A 20,498-nucleotide genomic window follows, 5' to 3' on the forward strand; every position below is an offset into this window, starting at 1 on the left:
CCCTTCGGCCCACCGAGTCCATGCTGACCATCGATCACCCATTCACACTAGTCCCACATTACACCACTTTTGCATGCACTCCCTACACATTGAGTGCAATTCGACAAGAGGGCCAATTAACCTACAGAGCCACACGTCTTTGGGATGTGGGAGGAAGCCATAGCACCCAGAGGAGACCCACGCTGTCACAGGGAGAACGTGCAAACTCCACACTGATAGCGCCGGAGCTCAGAATCGAACCTGGGTCTCTGGGGGCGGTTGCAGCTCCACCTACAGCTAACACAACCCCACAAATATCACCCAGAACGAGCCTCTCCATCTCCAGTGTAGCAGTGTTACAACACAATGTGAGCAACTCACGTCAAAATAGGTTGAGAAACAGGAAGCCACAAGGAAGTACAGATGCAGTAATATCTGATAGTCCGCTCGGGTAGCTTGCAACCCAATGGTGGGAACATTGAATTTTCTAGTTTTAAGTAATTAACCCACAACAATCCTTTCCCCTAACCTCCGTCCCTTTCCACATATATATATCCTCTCTTCCAGCTTCACATTTCATGCCTCTTCTCTCCATATCTCACAGCCTTTTATCTTCTTTCCATCTCTGACCTTCATCCACCCATCAGCCATTAACCCTCCCTCCCTCACCTGTATCCACCTATCACTTGCCAGGCATCATCCTTCCCCCATGTCTCTCCCAGCTTTCTCCCCCCTACTACAATCAGCCTGAAGAAGGGTCCCAACCCAAAACGTCACCTATCCTTGTTCTCTGGAGATGCTGCCTGGCCCATTTACTCCAGCATTACATGTCTGTTTTTGAGAAATAGGAAGTTGTGAAGTTGATAAGAAGATTTGAACACCAGTGTAAATATTTTGAAACCAAGTCATTGGTTCTACGGGTTAGTGTTGTTATGACTATGCAGGGAGGGTTATCAGGTCTGTGAGGTGTGGAGAACTATGGTCAAGTCCAAATCCACCCACATGTCACAGTGCCAGGGTAAAGGGTGAATGGGGCAGAGCAGGGCGGGGCACTGGCACCAGAGTTAAACTCATAGAGTCATATAGCACAGAAACAGTCCCTTCTTCCCAACTTGACCATGCTGACCAAACTGCCCACCTACACTAGTTTAGTATAGAGATACAGTGTGGAAACTGGCCCTTCGGCCCACCGAGTCCGCACCAAACAGCAATCCCCACACATTAGCACTATCCTACACGCACTAGGGACTATTTACACTTATTCCAAGCCAAATAACCTACAAACCTATACGTTTTTGGAGTGTGGAAGGAAACTGAAGATCTCGGTGAAAACCCAGGCAGTCACGTGGAGAATGTACAAACTCCATACATACAGCACCCGTAGTCGGGATCAAACCCGACTGTAAGCGCTGTAAGTCAGCAGCTCTACCACTGCGCCACCGTGCCGCCCTAGTCCACCAGTCCCACTTGCCCCCGTTTGACCCATCTCCTCTTATATCGGTAAACATCCAGTTTTTACCTTCAGTCCCGAGGTAGTGTCTCGTCCGGAATACAAACATACACTTTTTGTCTCCACAGATGCTGCTTGACCCATTGAGTTTTTCAGGAGTTCTGCCTATTGTTCCAGATTCTAGTATATGCAATCTCCTTTGTCTTCTCCCTCACACAACCCTAATCCTACCTCAACAATGTTATCTCACAGAAGCTGATGGGTACATGGAAGGAACATGTCCAGAGGAGGTAGTGGAGACAGGTACTAGTAACAACATTGAAAAGCAATAGTACAAGGTACGTGGATAGGAAAGGTTTGTAGGGACAGGGGTCAAATGCAGGCCTGGTTTTTACGGTGGCACAGCAGTAGAGTTGCTGCCTTACATTGTATAACAGCGCCAGATACCCGGGTTCAATCCTGGCTACAGGTGCTTGTCTGTACATAGTCTGTACTTTCTCCCAGTGACCTGCGTGGGTTTACTCCGAGAACTTCAGTTTCCTCCCACACCCCAAAGACGTACAGGTTTGTAGGTTAATTAGGTTGGTGTAAATGTAAACATTTGTGTTAATGTGCGGGGATCACTGGACGGTGCAGACACGGTGGGCCGGAGGGCCTGTTTCCCCACTGTATCTCTAAACTAAACTAAACTAAAGAGGGACTAGTGTACATGGGACATCTTGATCAGCATTGGGCAAGCTGTTTCCCTGCTGTATCACTCTATGATTTTATGAATCAGATCCTCAAACTCAGCTTTACCCGGTCTCCGATGCTCAGGTATGTGAATTGTCTTTCAAGGAGTTTATCTGGTGACGTGAGTTGACTTATCAGTTCGCATTTGACAATAGACAACAGACAATAGGTGCAGGAGTAGGTCATTCGGCCCTTCGAGCCAGCATCACCATTCAATGTGATCATGGCTGATCATCCATAATCCCCGTTCCTGCCTTCTCCCCTTATCCCCTGACTCCGCTATCTTTAAGAGCCCTATCTAGCTCTCTCTTGAAAGTGTCCAGAGAACCTGCCTCCACCGCTCTCTGAGGCAGAGAATTCCACAGACTCACAACTCACTGGGTGATAAAGTGTTTCCTCATCTCCGTTCCGTTGGTGTCTTATTTCTCCTGGGTAACGTTTCAACACATGAGAAGCTGAGGAAGGCTGGACAAATTAGTGACGCGCATTTTGAGGTGGGCAAACAGATCACAAGTACGCACGTTCCAGGAGTAGAATTTGGCCATTCGGCCCATCGAGTCTACTCCGCCATTCAAACATGGCTGATCTCTGCCTCCTAATCGCGTACAAGTTCAGACACAATGTGCCCGCATTTGGGGGAGGGGATTGAGGGGGTGGGCAAGGGAATGTTTGCGGTGGTGGACAGAGCGCCAGTCAAGCGGGCAAATGTCACCAGGATGAAGCAGAGCTTCGAGGAGATGCTCCAATCCAGGCAACTGGAGAGTGTTGCAGCCTCACTCCTGATAGGGGCATTGTCCGTGGTGAGGAGGCTGGGGGAGGTGGCAAGTGAGTCACCAAGTTAGTCTTGAACCACTGCAAAGTCGTTTCCTGTGTAAACGGAAATTGACTGTTTGACTTCTGTTGTGAATGAGGAAGAGGACAACTCAAACACAGTGCAGGGACCAAACCGATCCAACGTAGCCGAGACATGGCGGTGGGACAGGGAGAATTCACCCACCAGAAACGGCCCAGATCCAGGGGAACAGTCGCTCTGTTGGTTCTTGTCGCTGTTGGTCTCACACCAGGTAAATCGTTGTTTTACAAAATGCTCTGTTCTTTAGAATTATTTACCCGCGACTTGAATTATTTGTAACCACAGGCCTCTCTGTACTGTGTGGGGAGCTGATGATAAATTGCTCAACACTCGTTAGTTCCTGTAGAGACTTCCATCAGCGGTTGTTGTCGTGTTGTGTGCAGCCAAGTTGCACACAGCTAGCTCCCTGTGGAGAAGGGAGATAACTATCTACAGCTTGCCTTGCCTTGTGGACCTCATTGAAATTTACTGAATAGTGAAAGGCCTGGATAAAGTGGATGGGGTGAGGATGTTTCTACTAGTGGGAGAGTCTAGGACCAGAGGTCGCAGCCTCAGAATTAAAGCACCTTCCTTTAGGAAGGAGATGAGGAGAAATTTCTTTAGTCAAGTCTTGTGAAACTGTGGAATTGATTACCACAGAAGGCTGTGGAGGCCATCAATAGATATTTCTAAGGCAGAGATGGATAGATTCTTGATCAGTACTGGTGTCAGGAGTCCTGGGGAGAAGGCAGGGGGATTTAGTTGAGAGGGAAAGCTAGATCAGCCATGACTGAATGGAGGAGAGTAGACTTGATGGGCCAAATGGACTAATTCTGCTCCTCGTACTAATGAACTTATGATCTGTTCTTCAGAATTATTTACTAGCACCGTGAATTATTTTGATCCACAGAGCAGACTACTGGGCTACGAGCTGCTAAAGATAAAGTGCTTGCACACTTGTGCTTCCCTGCACTAATGACTGTTGTGATGCTGTGTGCAGCCAAATTGCACACAGCTAACTCCCTGTAGAAAATGACCCCACAGCTGGCCTTGTTGATTATGGGTGTAGGGGTAACTCTTGCCCCCAGAACAGAGAGTTTGCTCCACTATTCTGGTGCAAACTATCTCCAGGTGAACTTTCTCAGTGACTTGACAGCAGATCAGCTAAATGCTTTACCCCTTGCGTTTCTCTTGACTTCCTCCCTCCCTGACTGTTGGTCTGAAGAAGGGTCTCGACCCGAAACGCCACCCATTCCTTCTCTCCAGAGATGCCCCCTGACCCGTTGAGTTAATCCAGCATTTAGTGTCTATCAAAGACACACGGCACTCCCTCCACGCACTGCAATGGGAAATGTTGAACCCAAACCTTAGCACATTCAAAGAAAAAACATGTGAAAGCAAGCCATTGAGAACAGGCGAGCATCTCAAATGAGGAAGCACCAGAGTGACTGTCCAATTTAGCATTTGGAGAAGTTGTGGTAATCTCTCCCTTCTGAGAAAAACCAGCTGCCTTACAACAGACTCAGCTGCTCAAGCTGTTCTACACACTTTGCTTTCCCCAGCCTCTGAGTTCTCCTTCAAGGCATTTGTCTTGTGGCTTGTGAGCTGACCTGGACTGATGTGATGATGTGTCTCCACCCCAGCTCCTGAATCTGCAGAGTTTCACATGTGTTAGAGTCATAGAGTGATACAGTCTGGAAACAGGCCCTTCGGCCAACATGCCCACACCGGCCAACATGTCTCAGCAACACTAGTCCCACCTGTCCACGTTCGGTCTATGTCCCTTCAAACCTGTCCTATCCATGTATCCAGAGGGCTCCACCCTCTCCGGAGACTAAGAAAAGCAGGTCTCCCTACTGTTCACCTAAGGTCCTTCTACAGGGGCACCATCGAGAGTATACTGACCTACGGCATCACTTCCTGGTTTGGGAGCTGCAAGGCTTATGAACAAAAACAACTTAACGGGATAGTGAAGACAGCCAGTAGGATCATTGGTGCTCCACTCCCTTTCCTGTTGGAGATCTATCAGAAGCGGAGCATCAGCAGAGCCATCTCCATTATTAAGGACCCCTATCATCCATCACACCATATCTTCTCCATTCTGCCATCTGGGAAGAGGTACAGGAGCATCAGCTGCAAAACCAGCAGGATGCTACACAGCTTCTTCCCACAGGCAATAAGACTGGTTAACGGACTGTGTCCCCTCCCCATACATCATACACCAACACATCTAACCTCGCCCATACTTTGACAGCTAGGCACCTGTCAAAGCAAAGCCACTGTTCGGTCTGAATGCCTGTTTTTATTTCAATTTTTAGGCCTATTTTAGATATGTTAATTTTAATTTTTAATCTATATGCATTTATTCTGTTTTTATTAACTGCACTGACGGGAACTGATTGAGAAACAATTTTTCGTTTCTTCTGTGTATGTAAGTTAAAATTACATTAAAGTAAATACTGAATACTGAATACCCAGGGCCGGCCTTAAGCCGATTGGACCGATTGCTCCCAATTGTACCCCGCGAGTAAGGGGGCCCCGTGCCAGAGTAATCTACTCTCGACGGGTAGATCTACCCTGGGTGGAGAGAGAGTAGAGGGGTGGAGGGCGAAGAAAGGGGTAGACGGGGAGGGGGGTGTGAGGGGGAATGGAGAAGGGGGAAAGGGGGAGGTGGGTCGTTCGCTCACGGCAGCGCTCCCGCCCCTCCAGTCGCCGTGCTTCACGCACACAGCCCCGGCTCCACCTCTCTCTCTCCCCGGGGAGAGGTGGTGAACAATACACGGAGGGCTGGGCCGGGGGTTGGAGCAACGTTTACAAACATCGGCCTCAGCTCACACCCGTCCGCCCGGACCCCGGCATCCCTCTCCCTCCCTTCTCTCCTTCCCTCCCTCCTTCCGCTCTTTTCCTTTCTCTCATTTGCTCCATCATGTCTTTCTCTACTTCCCTCCCTCCCTCCCACACACACACATAACACACAGACAACTAACACACACAACTAAGTTAAGATGGGGTAGAAACCTTTTCACCCAGAGTTGTGAATCTGTAGAATTCTCTGCCACAGAGGGCAGTGGAGGCCAATTCACTGGATGTATTCAAGAGAGAGTTAGATTTAGCTCTTAGGGCTAATGGAATAATGGGATAACGGGCGCAAGCAGAACTGGGTACTGATTTTGGATGATCAGCCATGATCATATTGAATGGCAGTGCTGGCTCGAAGGGCCGAATCGTCTCCTCCTGCGCCTATTTTCTATGTTTATATGTTTCTATGAATCGTCACCTATCCACTTTCTCCAGAGATAGTTCCTGTCCAGTTTAAAGTTGTGACCTCAATAAGGGGTAGGCCATTGAGGACTCAGATGAGGAAATATCTTTTCACCCAGAGAGTTCCTCTTTCTCCAGAGATAGTTCCTGTCCCGTTGTGTTACTCCGGCACTTTGTGTCCTTTTGTGCATTAACCAGCATCTGCAGTTCCATGTTTCTACTAGTTCAATGGGGAAGTGGGTTGTAGTGAGATTGAACACAGGGTGGGTCAGAGTGAGTGACAGGTTGGCTTCCTGCCACATGACCACCACTCAGTTCAAGCCCCGCCCACAGGGAAGGAGGATCTGGGCGCCAGGTAGATTCAGAAGCAGTGTTCAAGAAGGAACTGCAGATGCTGGAAGATAGATATCGCAGTGGAGTAGACAAAGTGTTCAAGAAGGAACTCAGTTCTGCTTTCACTGGAACTTGGGGAACAATCCCAGTGAAATGGGAATTAACACCAGCGGGAAAAGCATTAAAGTGCAACAAGATCTATGCAAAAGAAGAGAGACACAAAATGCTGGAGTAACTCAGCGGGACGGGCAGCATCTCTGGAGAGAAGGAATGGGCGAGGAAACATCACCCGTCGGTTTCTCCAGAGATGCTGCCTGTCCCGCTGAGTTACTCCAGCTCTTTGTGTCTATCTTCGGTGGAAACCAGCACCTGCAGTTCCTTGCTACACATGATCTATGCGAAACCATGAACCTGTCTGAACAGCACAAATGACATGTTTTTTATTGTTAAACCTCAGCTTGTGTTGCTGCAGTGTGAGTGATCTTTCATCATTAATGTGCCAACAGGGTCAAGGGGAATAACTGAACCCGAGGAGGTGAGGGGAGAGTTGGGGCAGTCGGTCACTGTGGAATGTCGGTACGATCGGAAATACAGTGACAACAGGAAGCTATGGAGGAGAGGTGATTCTTACCGGGAAGCTTATACCGTGGTTTCTACTGATCGCCCACAACAAGGGAGAACATCGATGACTGATAACAAAACACAACAGATAGTTTCAGTCACCATCGACAAGCTGGAGAAGACTGATGAAGGACTCTACTGGTGTGTGATAGTAAGGGGAAAACATTCACCCATTGAATCGACCCCCATCTCATTGACGGTTTCTGAAGGTACGTTGACGATCTCTCCTCACTCTCCCAGATGTGAAAATTCCAGCCTGGGAATTCCCGGCCTCGGTCCTGACGGTGACTCGGTGCCACATGCCCGGGGGTCGGGGTAAGGGGGTGGGGGTGGCTAACTCACTTACTGGGGTCCCGGCCCGTGGGGCCACACCAAGAGCTCACTGTCCCAGGAGCAGTATGTGGGGGGGGGGAGGGGGGGCTGTCAGACACCAGCCCCACGGAAGGTCCCATCTACCAGCGGTTCTGTTGCTGACGGCTCATTTCCACTAAGACGATCGCTCCGGGACCAGAACCTCTGCCGCCCCCTCACTGGGGCAGGTGGTGGGAAACCCGGGTGGAGATAGGAGTCAATGGGGGAGGGGGCAGGTTAGTAGAAGATACTTAAAATTAGAGAACCAACGTTCAAACCGTTGGGTTGTAAACTACCTGAGCGTAATATGAGGTGCGGTTCCACCAATTTGCATGTGGCCTCACTCTGGCAATGGAGGAGGCCCAGGACAGAACGGTCAGTGTGGGAATGGGAAGGGACGTGGACAGGGTTGGCAACCGGGAGATCTAGAAGGGTCCCGACCCGAAAAGGACACCTATCCATTTTCTCCAGAGATTCTGCCTGATCCGCCGAGTTACTCCAGCACTTTGTGTCTTTCTTTGGTGTAAACCAGCACCTGCAGTTCCTTGCTACACATGATCTATGCGAAACCATGAACCTGTCTGAACAGCACAAATGACATGTTTTTTATTGTTAAACTTCAGCTTGTGTTGCTGCAGTGTGAGTGATCTTTCATCATTAATGTGCCAACAGGGTCAAGGGGAATAACTGGACCCGAGGAGGTGAGGGGAGAGTTGGGGCAGTCGGTCACTGTGGAATGTCCGTATGGTCAGGAATACAGTGACGACAGGAAGCTATGGAGTAAAGGTTATTTTTACAAAATATCTTCTACCGTGGTTTCTACTGATCACCCACGACGAGGGAGAACATCGATGACTGATAACAAAACACAACGGATAGTTTCAGTCACCATCGACAACCTGGAGAAGAGTGATGAAGGACGCTACTGGTGTGCCATACGCGTACGATGGAACTTCAGTGAAAAGACCTCCATCTCATTGAAGGTTTCTGAAGGTACGTTGACGATCACTCCTCACTCTCCCAGATGTGAAAACTCCAGCCTGGGAATTCCCGGCCTCGGTCCTGACGGTGACTCGGTGCCTCATCCCCGGGGGTCGGTGGGAGGGGGGGGGGGTAGATCTGCCCCCTCACCCTCTCCCCCTGCCCATCACTGTCACACCCACCACGCACACAACATCTGAAGAAGGGTCCCAACACTAAACATTGTCAGTTCATTCCTTCCACGGATGCTGCCTGACCTGCTGAGTTACTCCAGCACTTTGTGTTTTGCTCAAGATTCCAGCACCTGCAATTCCTTGTGTCTCACAAACTTTGGTGATTCATGAGCTCAGTTTATTGTTGTCGTCTGTACTAAGGTACAGGGAAAAGCTTTTACCATGTTTCCTATGAGGGCCAAGTCATTGGGTATTTTCAGGTGGAGATTGACAGGTTCTCGATTGGTACGGGTGTCAAGCAATATGGGGAGAAGGCAGGAGAATGGGGTTGAGAGGGAGAGATACATCAGTCTTGATTGAAAGGTGGAATAGACTCAATGGGCCAAATGGCCTCATTCTGCACCTATCACTTATGAACTTTTGAACTAAGAATCCTCATGAGATGAGTGATATAGACTTTACACTTAGCCACACAAACTGTACAAGATGAGATACTCAACGGGTCGGGCAGCATCTGTGGAGAGAGAACGAGAGTTAATGTTTCAGGTAGATACCTCCAACCAAATTGCATTATTTCCAATACAGCCCGCGTAATGAAAATAGTCCATAGATCCTCCCGCTCCCAAATTCTTCTCCAACGTAGAAGACATGGGCCTAACTCTAGCTGCAGGCAGATAACACAGCCTGTGGGACTCTGAAGGGCATGAAAGAAGTCTCTGAATGCTTGCGACCATCTGGTGGCATCTTAATGGGCGAGCCTCCTGTCTAGATCAAGAGGCTTGGTCCAACTATGGTGGCTTCCGAAGGATCCTTGCTCAAATCTCTGGATTGGGATTTGAACCCAGGAATCTCCCCACACAGAGCAAGAGCGCTCCCAACTAAAGCATCTCCCACACATCACTAAGGTGGCACAGAACGTGCTTTCAGACATTTTATGTTCAAAAACTTCATTTTCTTTATCTCCATAAGGGTCTCAAACAAGCCGCCCGGATATGGTCACCACCACCTCTACAACAGTAAGCACAAAGGCTTCCACCACAACCACTCTGACCACCATGCCACAAAGTACACCAACCACCAAGGCAGCAAGTTCCACAGAGTCTCATGGTTCAACACCTCCAAAAAGGTTAGTAACTCGAAGAGCCAACTCAGCCTCACGTGAGAACAAATTAGTTAAGTTCAGTTCAGCTCAGTTTAAAGATACAGCGTGGAAATGGGCCCTTTGGCCCACCGAGTCCGCTCTGAGCAGCGATCACCCCATACACCAGTTCTGTTCTACACATTAGGGACAATTTACAGAAGCCAATTCACCTACAAACCCGCAAGTCTTTGGAATGTGGGAGGGAACCGGCGAACCTGGAAAAAACTCTTGCGATCACAGGGAGAACGTACAAACTTTGTACAGACAGCACCGGTAGTCAGGATCGAACCCGGGTCTCCTGCGCTGTGAGGCACTGCGCCACCGTGCCGTCCCTAAATGGTCAGCATGATCTCAATGGGCCAAAGGGCCTGTTCCCATGTCATATCTCTAAACTCTAAACTACTTTATAGTTCCTTAAATACCAATAGAATTATTCATAATGTTCTAGAATTTAACCTGCACTGCATTCAAGTCTAGATCCACATTTTTACTTTCCGGATCGAAACGCATGGTTCGTTACTGGGGAGGGAATCAGTCCTATTACCATGAGCTCGTCATTGTTTTTTCATGTATTTTGCAGGGACACAGATACATGGCAGGTTGTTCTACCGATCACCTTGACAATTGTCTTTCTTCTGTTCATCGCTGCCATTATCCTAAGTGTAAAAATGAGGCAGAAAAAGAAAACTGGTAAGTTGCGTTGAATGTACGTAAATATCAAGGGGCCACTCTTGTTGATTAACAAAGATTTGGCACTTCTCTCTGAGGTGCCTTTCACAAACTCAGACCATTCACCTACCGTGTAACAGCAGGGAAAGACACCAAGTGCTGGAGTAACTCAGCGGGTCAGGCAGCATCTCTGGAGGACATGGGCAGGTGACATTTCAGGGCAGCACAGTGGCAAAGCGGGAAAGTTGCTGCCTTACAACGCCTGAAACACGGGTTCGATCCTGACTATGGGTGCTGTCTGTATGGAGTTTGTACATTCTCCCTGTGAGCGCGTGGGTTTACACCAGAGAGACAGGACCTTTGGCCCAACTCGTCCTTACTGACGCCCAAGGTGCTTCCCTATGCTAGTCCCACTTGCCTGTGCTGTTCATGCATTGGGCCAACCAAATTGGTTAAGGATAAGGGGGGAATCTTTTAGGACCGAGATGAGAAAAACATATTTCACACAGAGAATGGTGAATCTGTGGAATTCTCTGCCACAGAAGTTAGTTGAGGCCAGTTTATTGGCTATATTTAAGAGGGAGTTAGATGTGGCCCTTGTGGCTAAAGGGATCAGGGGGTATGGAGAGAAGGCAGGTACAGGATACTGAGTTGGATGATCAGCCATGATCATATTGAATGGCGGTGCAGGCTCGAAGGGCCAAATGGCCTACTCCTTCACCTATTTTCTATGTTTCTAAGTTTCTATGTAACAACACTGAGAAGGAGAATTTCCTGGAATGTATACGGGATGGGTTTTTAAACCAATATGTAGAGGAACCGACGAGGGGGCAGGCTCTCTTAGACTGGGTATTGTGTAATGAGGAAGGTTTAGCAATCTTGTTGCGCAAGGCCCCTTGGGCAACAGTGACAATAATATAGTGGAATCCTGCATTAGGATGGAGGGTGACACGGTTAATTCAGAGACTAGGGTCCTAAACTTCATTAAAGGAGACTTTGAAGGTATGAGATGGGAATTGGCTAGGATAGACTGGCAAACTATACTTAAAGGGTTGACAGTGGAGATGCAATGGTAAAGATTTAAAGACGGCAAGGATGAACTCCAGAAATTGTTCATCCCTGTCTGGCGACTAAATAAAACTGGGAAGGCGGCTCAAACGTGGCTGACGAGGGAAGTCAAGGATAGTGTTAAACCCAAGGAAGAGGCATATAAATTGGCCAGAAGAAGTGGCAAACCAGAGAACTGGGAGAAACTTAGTACTCAACAGAGGAAGACAAAGGGGTTAATTAAGGGGGGGGGGGGAGAGCATGAAAGAAAGCTTGCGGGGAATATAAAAACAGACTGTAAAAGTTTATTTAGGTATGTAAAAAGGAAAAGATTAGTGAAGACGAATGTAGGTCCCTTACAGTCAGAGACAGGTGGATTTATAATGGGAAACAAGGGAATGACAGAACAGTTAAACGAGTACTTTGGTTCTGTCTTCACTAAGGAAGACACAAACGATCTCCTGGAAATACTGGGGACCGAGGATCTAGTGGGAGTGAGGAACTGAAGGGAATCCACACTAGTCAGAAAATGGTGTTAGGTAAACTGTTGGGACTGAAGGCAGATAAATCCCCAGAGCCTGATGGTCTGCATCCCAGAGTACTCAAGGAGGCGGCCCTAGAAATCGTGAAGTAAAAATTCACGGCGACCATAATGAGGCCGCGACTAGTTCCCAGAATGCGGGAACTCCTCACGACCATGAAGGCGACTCCCCGGCAACCACCCGCAAACATGTGGCAACTGCATAGTTTAAAAAGTCGCCTAAAAGTTTGCCTAAGTGGGACAGGCCCATAAGTTTCATGAAAGTGCACCAAGTATGTCATCAATGGTTAAAAAGCAACATTATCCTTTGCGTGTTTGACTTCAATGAAGTCCATATAAGAATTAATTATCATTATATTTTTCAGGCTCAAAGGAACAGAGAATTATGAGTCAGGAAAACCCAGCAGAAAGTTTCAAGGTAAGGCAATGCCACAGCATGTTGTAGCTCCAGGGAAATAAAACAACCTTACTGGAAGTCATCCCTGAAGGGTCGCACATCACATGACATATCGATCACTTGACCGCTCCTAACATGGCACCTAAATGATCGAGTGCCCATCCTTGGCCTTCTCCACTGCCTTGGTGAGGCCAGGCACAAACTCAAAGCACAACATCTGGGTTCGATTCTGACCACGGGTGCTGACTGTGTGGAGTTCACAGGTTCTTCCTGTGACCACCTGGGTTTTGTCTGAATGCTCCGGTTTCCTCCCACACCCCAAAGACGGGCGGATTTCTAAGTGAATTGCCCTCCATAGAACGGCAGATGCTGTAAAAATCGAATGTAGACAAAAATGCTGGAGCAACTCAGCGGGTGAGGCAGCATCTATGGAGCGAAGGAATAGGTGATGTTTCGGGTTGGTGACGTCAATGTTCAAGCAGCTCTTGCTTTCCCTGTCTCTCCATCCCTTCCCCCTTCCAAATTCTCCCACCAGTTTTACTGTCTCCGACTACATTTTATCTCTGTACCTACCACTCCCCTGACATCAGTCTGAAGAAGGGTCTCAACCCGAAACGTCACCTATTCCTTCGCTCCATAGATGCTGCCTGACCCGCTGAGTTTCTCCAGCATTTTTGTCCACCTTCTGACACTATCTTTAAGTAATTATGTTTCTCACTTGACTCCAAAGGAAACCCCTGTCATTTATACCACCGTGACTACCCGTTCTCCAGCTAGCACGGATAATACTTACATGAACCTTCAGGATCTGAACACACAAGGACAAGCCAAGAGGCAAGGTGCCGCAGAAATTGTGTACGCAACAATTCTCACTGATAATAATTAATTCAAGGACCGGAGAACACCAAGAATACATTGGAAACGGACAGTCTGGTAAAATTGTCTTTGCTTACCCACTAATCCAGGCATTTGCGTTCAGATCTCACCAAGAACAGTGCATGGTCATCTAGATAACTGGAGATTTTTGGAATCTGATAAAGATAGAACATAGGAAAGTACAACAGGCCATTCGGCCCACAATATCCATGCCGAAAATGAAAAATGCAAAAACACTCAGCAGGTCAGGCAGCACCTGTGGAGATAGAAACAGAGATAACATGATAGTTCGATGACCTTAAGGTGAGAGGGGAAAGATTTAATAGAAACCCGAGGTTCAACTTTTTCCACTCAGAGGGTGGTGGGTGTAAGGAACAAGCTGCTAGAGGAGGTAGTTGAGGCAGGTACTATAACAACATTGAAAAGACTTTTGGACAGGTACATGGATAGGACAGGTTTAGAGGGATATGGGCCAAATGCGGGAAGGTGGGACTCTCATAGATGGGTTGGCAAGGACAAATTGGGCCAAATGGCCTAGTTCGTGCTGTATGTCTCTTAGACTCTATTTTGTATTCAACATAAGAAAATAAGAGCAGAAATAGGCCATTCAGCCCTACAAGCCAATTCTGCCATTCAATACAATCATGGCTGATCTGCCTCCAACCTCATCTCCTCTCCTGTGCCAGTTCCTCAATGCCCTCGACTCCCTGCCCCTTCCAACTTGTCTTTAAATACCCCTAATGATCCAGCCTCAATAACCCCCCAGTAGCAAGTTATTCCAGGGATTCATCACTCCGTTCCGCTTTCCACAATTGCCGCCGAACATGTTGAGATTTTCCACCATTTTTCTTTTGCCTCAATTAGAACAGCTGTGGAATTTGAACTCTGTTATTAATTTGTGATTTAAAAATAAATATGTCTATGTACTGTTGAACACAAACTGCCGGCTTGTTGTTAAAACTCCGTGGTTGACTTTCCACCATCCAGTTTACCAAGAAAAACAGTTCTGTTACTAAGTCATAGAGTCATACAGTGTGGAAACAGGCCGTTCGGCCCAACTTGCCCACATCAACCAACATGTCCCATCTACGTTAGTCCCACCTGACTATGTTTGGCCAATATCCCTGTAAACCTGCCCTATCCATATACCTGTCTAATTGTTTCTTAAACTTTGCAATAGTCCCCGCCTCAACTACCTCCTCTGGCAGCTTGTTCCACCCACCACACTGTGCGTGATTGTCAGACCTATATATAGCAATGTTACAAAATTTTGAGATTTTAAAAATCAAGTCTGTAATTTATCCCATCAGATAAAGCATAAAAATAAGTTTAATTTGACACCTAATTCACTTTCATATCTCAAGTATTTAAAAAGTTATGGCCATTTTCATACTCGGAAATGAGCATCTTGTTCCCTATTGATTTTCTATGGACATAACAAAAAAGTTGTGATCGTGAACAGTCAAAAGCCCATAACTTTCTTAAAAATTAAGAGAACTGAATGAAATTTTCAGTTATCATAGATTGAAGCATTCTGAAACAAATATAAAATAATCTTACTTGGATGACCTGAAATTAAAGCATATAATTAGTTAGTTACCTAATTGTAGCTAATTTCAGACTTCAATTACTAGATCTAAACATCTATCCATTTCTTAATAAATTATTAACATTTTTAAATAGCCTAAATGTCCAAATAATATTCACAAATAATTCACAATAAAACATGATTTTTAAATCTCATTTACATTAATTTATAGACCAAATGGAAGGAATTCAGTGTTCAATTGCTGTAAATAAATGCCCATTTAAATCAGCTTTCTAGTGGGTCCCTGTGGAACGCGCTGGTTTAGAACGTTCACATTGCGGTAGATTTGTGCCCCAAATGCCCAGAAAAATACTGCGCGATATAATGGGGCCAAATTGAGCTACTCGCAATATTAAACTTTGTATAAAGGGATCTTTAGAAGCCCTTTTTAATGTAAAAATATACAACCTAACTTCTGCTATTTGCTTTATGAGACTCTGCGGTTGCTGGCGGTCGCGGGTTTAGAGATTGATTTTTAAACTACTATAACTATTATACGAGGCCTTTAAACCTAATAATAGCTTTTGCGACGGGGTCTTCCAGCGATTTTTCGTTAATAATTAACTAGGCTGAACATCTTCGATTTGAACAGCCTAGAGAAAATCGCGTTTTAAACCCGCCCCCTCTAAACGGCGCCAAAATCGCGCACACCCGCAACGGCAGATTTTCAAAGACGCTTCAGGTACGCTTTGCAACATACCTACTATATAGAGTATGGAATTTAGAAAGGTACAGCACAGGAGCAGGCCCTTCGACCCACAATGCGGGTGCTGAACATAATGTCAAGATGAACTAAACTCATCTTCCTGCACATGATCCATAACATCCCTCCCATCCCCATTTCCAGCATATCCACGTGCCAATCTAAAAGCCTCTAAAGAATGCTACTATCTCATTTGCTGCCATCACCATCCCTGGCAGCACGTTCCAGGCAACTCACACATGCTTGGATTAAGCACCATGAGGGGAGCATGGTAGCGCAGCGGTAGAGTTGCTGCCTTACTGCACTTGCAACGCCAGAGACACTGGTTCGATCCAGAACGGGTGCTGTCTGTACGGAGTTTGTATGTTCTCCCCGTGACCTGCATGGGTTTTCTCCGAGACCTTCAGTTTCCTTCAACACTCCAAAGACGTACAGGTTTATATGTTAATTGGCTTGGTATAAATGTAAATTGTCACCAGTGTGTGTAGGATAATGTTAATGTGCGGGGATCGCTGTTCGGCATGGACTCTGTGGGCTGAAGGGCCTGTTTCTGCGCTGCATCTCTAAACTAAAAAACTAAACTAAACCATCTGCGATATATTTCTGTCCATTTTTGTAGACCATCTCCGATGGGTTTTTTAATATCATGTGTATCAAAGATACGGTCATGTGTAGCAAGGGGATCATGCGTTCTCCCCGTGACCTGCGTGGGTTTTGTCCTGGTGCTCAGGTTTCCTCCCACACTCTGCAGTTTTACAGCTTTACAAGATAATTAGCAGGGTGTAAATTGCCCCCAGTGTGTGTAGATTAGTGTGCGGGGATCGCTGGTCGGCACGGACCCGGTGGGCAGAAGGGCCTGTTTCTGCCCTGTATCTCGAAACTAAAAGTTCCTTCAACTCCTCCCAAGATCCCAGACTAGATCAACAGTTGTTTGAGAAGTCAGTTGCAGGGTTGTGGACCTATTCTTGTACTGCTCCTGGGAAGGTTTCCACGTGCTTTCGAGCCAATTGCTTTCATTTCCTTGTATTTTGTGAATGTTTACGCGAAGCACAGTGGCTTGCAAATATGTGTCTGAGGAACAGGAATCGCAAGTGAGAGATTGTGTAAATATGTTCAAACGTTTTTTTTGTTGTTTTTTTTAATATTTCATTTTATTGGAAGTAAGTACAATCATATGGCACCAAAGTGCCTAATATATATTTTCATAATACATTTTATGTACAGCTTCTTATTTTTTTTTGTTATAATAAAGAAAGATAAGAATAAGAAAAATAAATGAGATCGTAAGGGATAGAAAGACGTGAGATATATAGTGTGTGAAGAAAAAGAAAAAAGACAAATGAATGAAGAAAGTTGAAGAAAAGAAAATAGGAAAAAGAGAATAAGATATAAAGAAAAGAAGTAAGGAGATAATTGTTTATAGTCTTGACCATCCCTCGTCCAGTCCTGAAACAGTTAGCTTTTACAATTGTGTTGCACCATATGATTCCAAAAAGACGACAAATGGAGACCAACTCGTTATGAATTGGTCTGATTTATCCATTAGGAGGAATCGCATTTCCTCAAGATGTGCGGTGTCCAACATGCTTGCGATCCACATTTTAAGCGTTGGTATTGATGTATTTTTCCAAAATCTAAGTATTAATTTTTTTGCGATTATTAAACCATAATTTAAAAATAAATTTTGAGATGTGTTCAATTTATTCCCATCTTCCATTATTCCAAATATAATAATTTCAGTATTAGGTTCCATTCTTATCTTAAATAATTTTGTAAATATTTCAAAAATATCACTCCAAAATCTATAATGTTTTATGCAGGAAACAAAAGAGTGTGTTATAGTTGCGTTTTGGGATAAACATTTATCACAAATGTGGGATATATTTGGATAAAATGTGTTCAATCTTGTTTTTGAGTACAAACGTTTTGTAATGAAACATCTACAGATGACATGGGAGGTGTTGTAAGCATACAATAAAGTACACTGGTCCTCTGAATACCTGGTGAGCCCAAGATCTTCCCGACTTTGTCGAAGGTTGTTTTGCGGATGGACGTAGAACACAGAACAGCACAGGAACAGGCCCTTCGGCCCACATTGTCCATGCCAAACATGAGGCAAAGTTAAACTGATCTCATCTGAATGCATTTCATTGTCTCTGTACTGTACACTGACAATGACAATTAAAATTGAATCTGAATCTGAATCTGCCTGCACATAGTCCACTATCCCTCCACCCCCTGCATATCTCTGTGCCTATATTATACTTATACTGAAATGTATACAAAAATGAATTTCACTGCACCTCGTTACATGACAAATAAAGTTCCATACCATACTATCTAAAAGTCTCAGTGGGCCGAAGGGCCTCTATCTCCAAAGTCTAAAGCAAAGAGTGCCACAGCGGTAGATTGGCTGCCTCATGGCGCAGGAGACCCAGGTACGATCCTGACCACGGATGCTGTCTGTGTGGAGTTTGTACGTTTTCCCTGTGATCGCGTGGGTTTTCTCCGGCTTCCTCCTGCATTCCTAAGGCGTGCAGGTTAATTGGCTTCTGTAAATTGTCCCTAGTGTGTAGGATAGAACTAGTGTGTGGGTGATCGCTGGTCGATGTGGACTCAGTGGGCCGAAGGACCCGTTTCCACACTGTATTTCTAAACTAAACTCAACTAAAGCATTACATATTAGATGGGGAATGGGATAAATCAATAGCTGAAGCAAAGTCAGCTGCATCAGAGGACAATCGGTGTACAATCGAGATTCACAACGCATGTGGAAATATAAGTTGTTTCAATTGCAATGTCCTCCAAGCAGCAACTCTACCGCTGCGCCACCGTGCTGCCTCGTGAAAAAGCCTCTGGTTATTAAACTGGAAGAGATGTGGGGGCGGCACAAAATGTGGCGAGTGATGGGTGGATACAGGTGAGGAGAGGAGGGGGGGGGGGTTGATTGAATGCAATTATTGATTACTGACCATCCAAATCAACATTAAATATTTAAACAACACACACATTTCCGCTGGCAATTCTCATTGTTCTTGTTCGTCTAACAGAAGGAGAACGGACACATTTAGTTGCATTTAACAGTTTTTCATGTTTTCAAAACATTTAAAAAATGCCTCACTATCAGTGCAGCACTTCTGCAAAGCACCCTCACTGTGGTTTTCCTGCAGGTATGGGAGCTAACTCTGCACACTGTCTCAATGTACCAGTCCTTTACACTTGTTCTGCATCTGAGATGCTTATCTAAGATGTATCCAAGTGCCTATGTATAGTGATACTTGTACTGAACAGTATATAGAAACATCGAAACATCGACAATAGATGCAGGAGTAGGCCATTCGGCCCTTTGAGGCTGATCATCCTAAATCAAGTTCAAGGTCATATTTATTGTCACATGCACCAATTAATGAACCAATTTGATATCAGTACCCCGTTTCATCTTTTCCCCCATATCCCTTGATTCCCTTAACCTTAAGAGCTAAATCTAACTCTCTCATGAATCCATCCTGTGAATTGACCTCCACTGCCTTCAGTAGCAGAAAATTCCACAGATTCACAACTCCCTGGGTGAAAAAGATTTCCCTCATCTCCGTCCGAAATGGCCTACCACTTATTTTTAAACTATGACCCCTGGTTCTGGACTCCCCCCAAGATCGAGAACATTTTTCCTGCATCTCACCTGTCCAATCCTCTAAGAATTTTATATGTTTCTATAGATAACCTCTCATCCTTCTAACTTCCAGCAAATACAAGCCCAGTCGAACCATTCTTTCATCATATGTCAGTCCTGTCATCCTGGGAATTAACCTGGTGAACACACACTGCACTCACTCAATAGCAACAATGTCCTTCCTCAAATTAGGAGACCAAAACTGGACACAATACTCCAGGTGTGGTCTCACCAGGGCCCTGTACAACTGCAGTAGGACTTCCTTGCTCCAAAACTCAAATCCTCTCACAATGATGGCCAACATGCCATTGGCTTTCTTCACTGCCTGCTGTACCAGCATGCTTACTTTCAGTGACTGATGTACAAGCACACCCAGGTCTCATTGCACCTCCCCTTCTCCTAATCTGACACCATTCAGATGATAATCTGCCTCACTGGTCTTGCCACCAAAGTGGTTGACCTCACATTTATCCACATTATACTATAACCGCCATGCTTCTGCCCTCTCACTCAACCTGTCCAAGTCACCCTGCAGTCTTAAAGCATCCTCCTTGCATCTCTCACTGCCATCCAGCTTTGTGTCATCCGCAAACTTAGTGATGGTACATTTAATTCCCTCGTCTAAATCGTTAATATATATTGTAAATAAGCGGGGTCCCAACACCGAGCCTTGCAGCACCCCGATAGTCACTGCCTGCCATTCTGAAAAGGACCCATTAATTCCTACCCTTTGCTTCCTGTCTGCCAACCAGTTCTCTATCCATGTCAATGCCCTACCCCCAATACCATGTGCTCTAATTTTGCTCACTAATCTCTTGTGTGGGACCTTGTCAAAGGCTTTTTGAAAGTCCAGATACTCCACATTCACTGGCTCTCCCTTACTTATCCATTCTATTTGTAATATCCTCAACAAATTCCAAAAGATTAGTCAAGCATGATTTCCCCTTCATAAATCCATGCTGACTTTGACCGATCCTGTCACTGCGTTCCAAATGTGCTGCTATAACATCCTTAATAATTGATTCCAGCAACTTCCCCACGACCAATGTAAGACTAACTGGTCTATAATTCCTCATTTTCACATTCTCGAGTGGTCCCCGTAACCTTTGACTCTCTTACCCTGAGTCAATCATGCTTACAATCCTCGCCATGT

At 45.8% G+C, this 20,498-nt stretch overlaps 1 protein-coding gene across 1 annotated transcript; it reads left to right on the plus strand.

The window, feature by feature from the left end:
- Positions 1-3,100: 3,100 nt before the first annotated feature.
- LOC116986636 (CMRF35-like molecule 3) lies at positions 3,101-13,518 on the plus strand. Its single transcript, XM_033042214.1, has 7 exons — positions 3,101-3,225; positions 7,094-7,417; positions 8,232-8,552; positions 9,683-9,839; positions 10,435-10,544; positions 12,477-12,529; positions 13,474-13,518. Exons 1-7 carry the CDS (start codon positions 3,129-3,131, stop codon positions 13,516-13,518), a joined length of 1,107 nt encoding a protein of 368 aa, XP_032898105.1. The 5' UTR covers positions 3,101-3,128.
- Positions 13,519-20,498: the final 6,980 nt, after the last annotated feature.

The sequence above is a fragment of the Amblyraja radiata genome, chromosome 24, assembly GCF_010909765.2.
Source record: "Amblyraja radiata isolate CabotCenter1 chromosome 24, sAmbRad1.1.pri, whole genome shotgun sequence".
Lineage (NCBI taxonomy): Eukaryota > Metazoa > Chordata > Chondrichthyes > Rajiformes > Rajidae > Amblyraja > Amblyraja radiata.

Excerpts from the sequence above, each read along its gene's own strand:
- LOC116986636 (XM_033042214.1), top strand. The coding sequence starts at position 3,129 with ATGGCGGTGGGACAGGGAGAATTCACCCACCAGAAACGGCCCAGATCC. Across the intron at positions 7,418-8,231 it reads CTCATTGACGGTTTCTGAAG|GGTCAAGGGGAATAACTGGA; the intron begins GTACGTTGACGA and ends ATGTGCCAACAG. Across the intron at positions 8,553-9,682 it reads CTCATTGAAGGTTTCTGAAG|GGTCTCAAACAAGCCGCCCG; the intron begins GTACGTTGACGA and ends TATCTCCATAAG.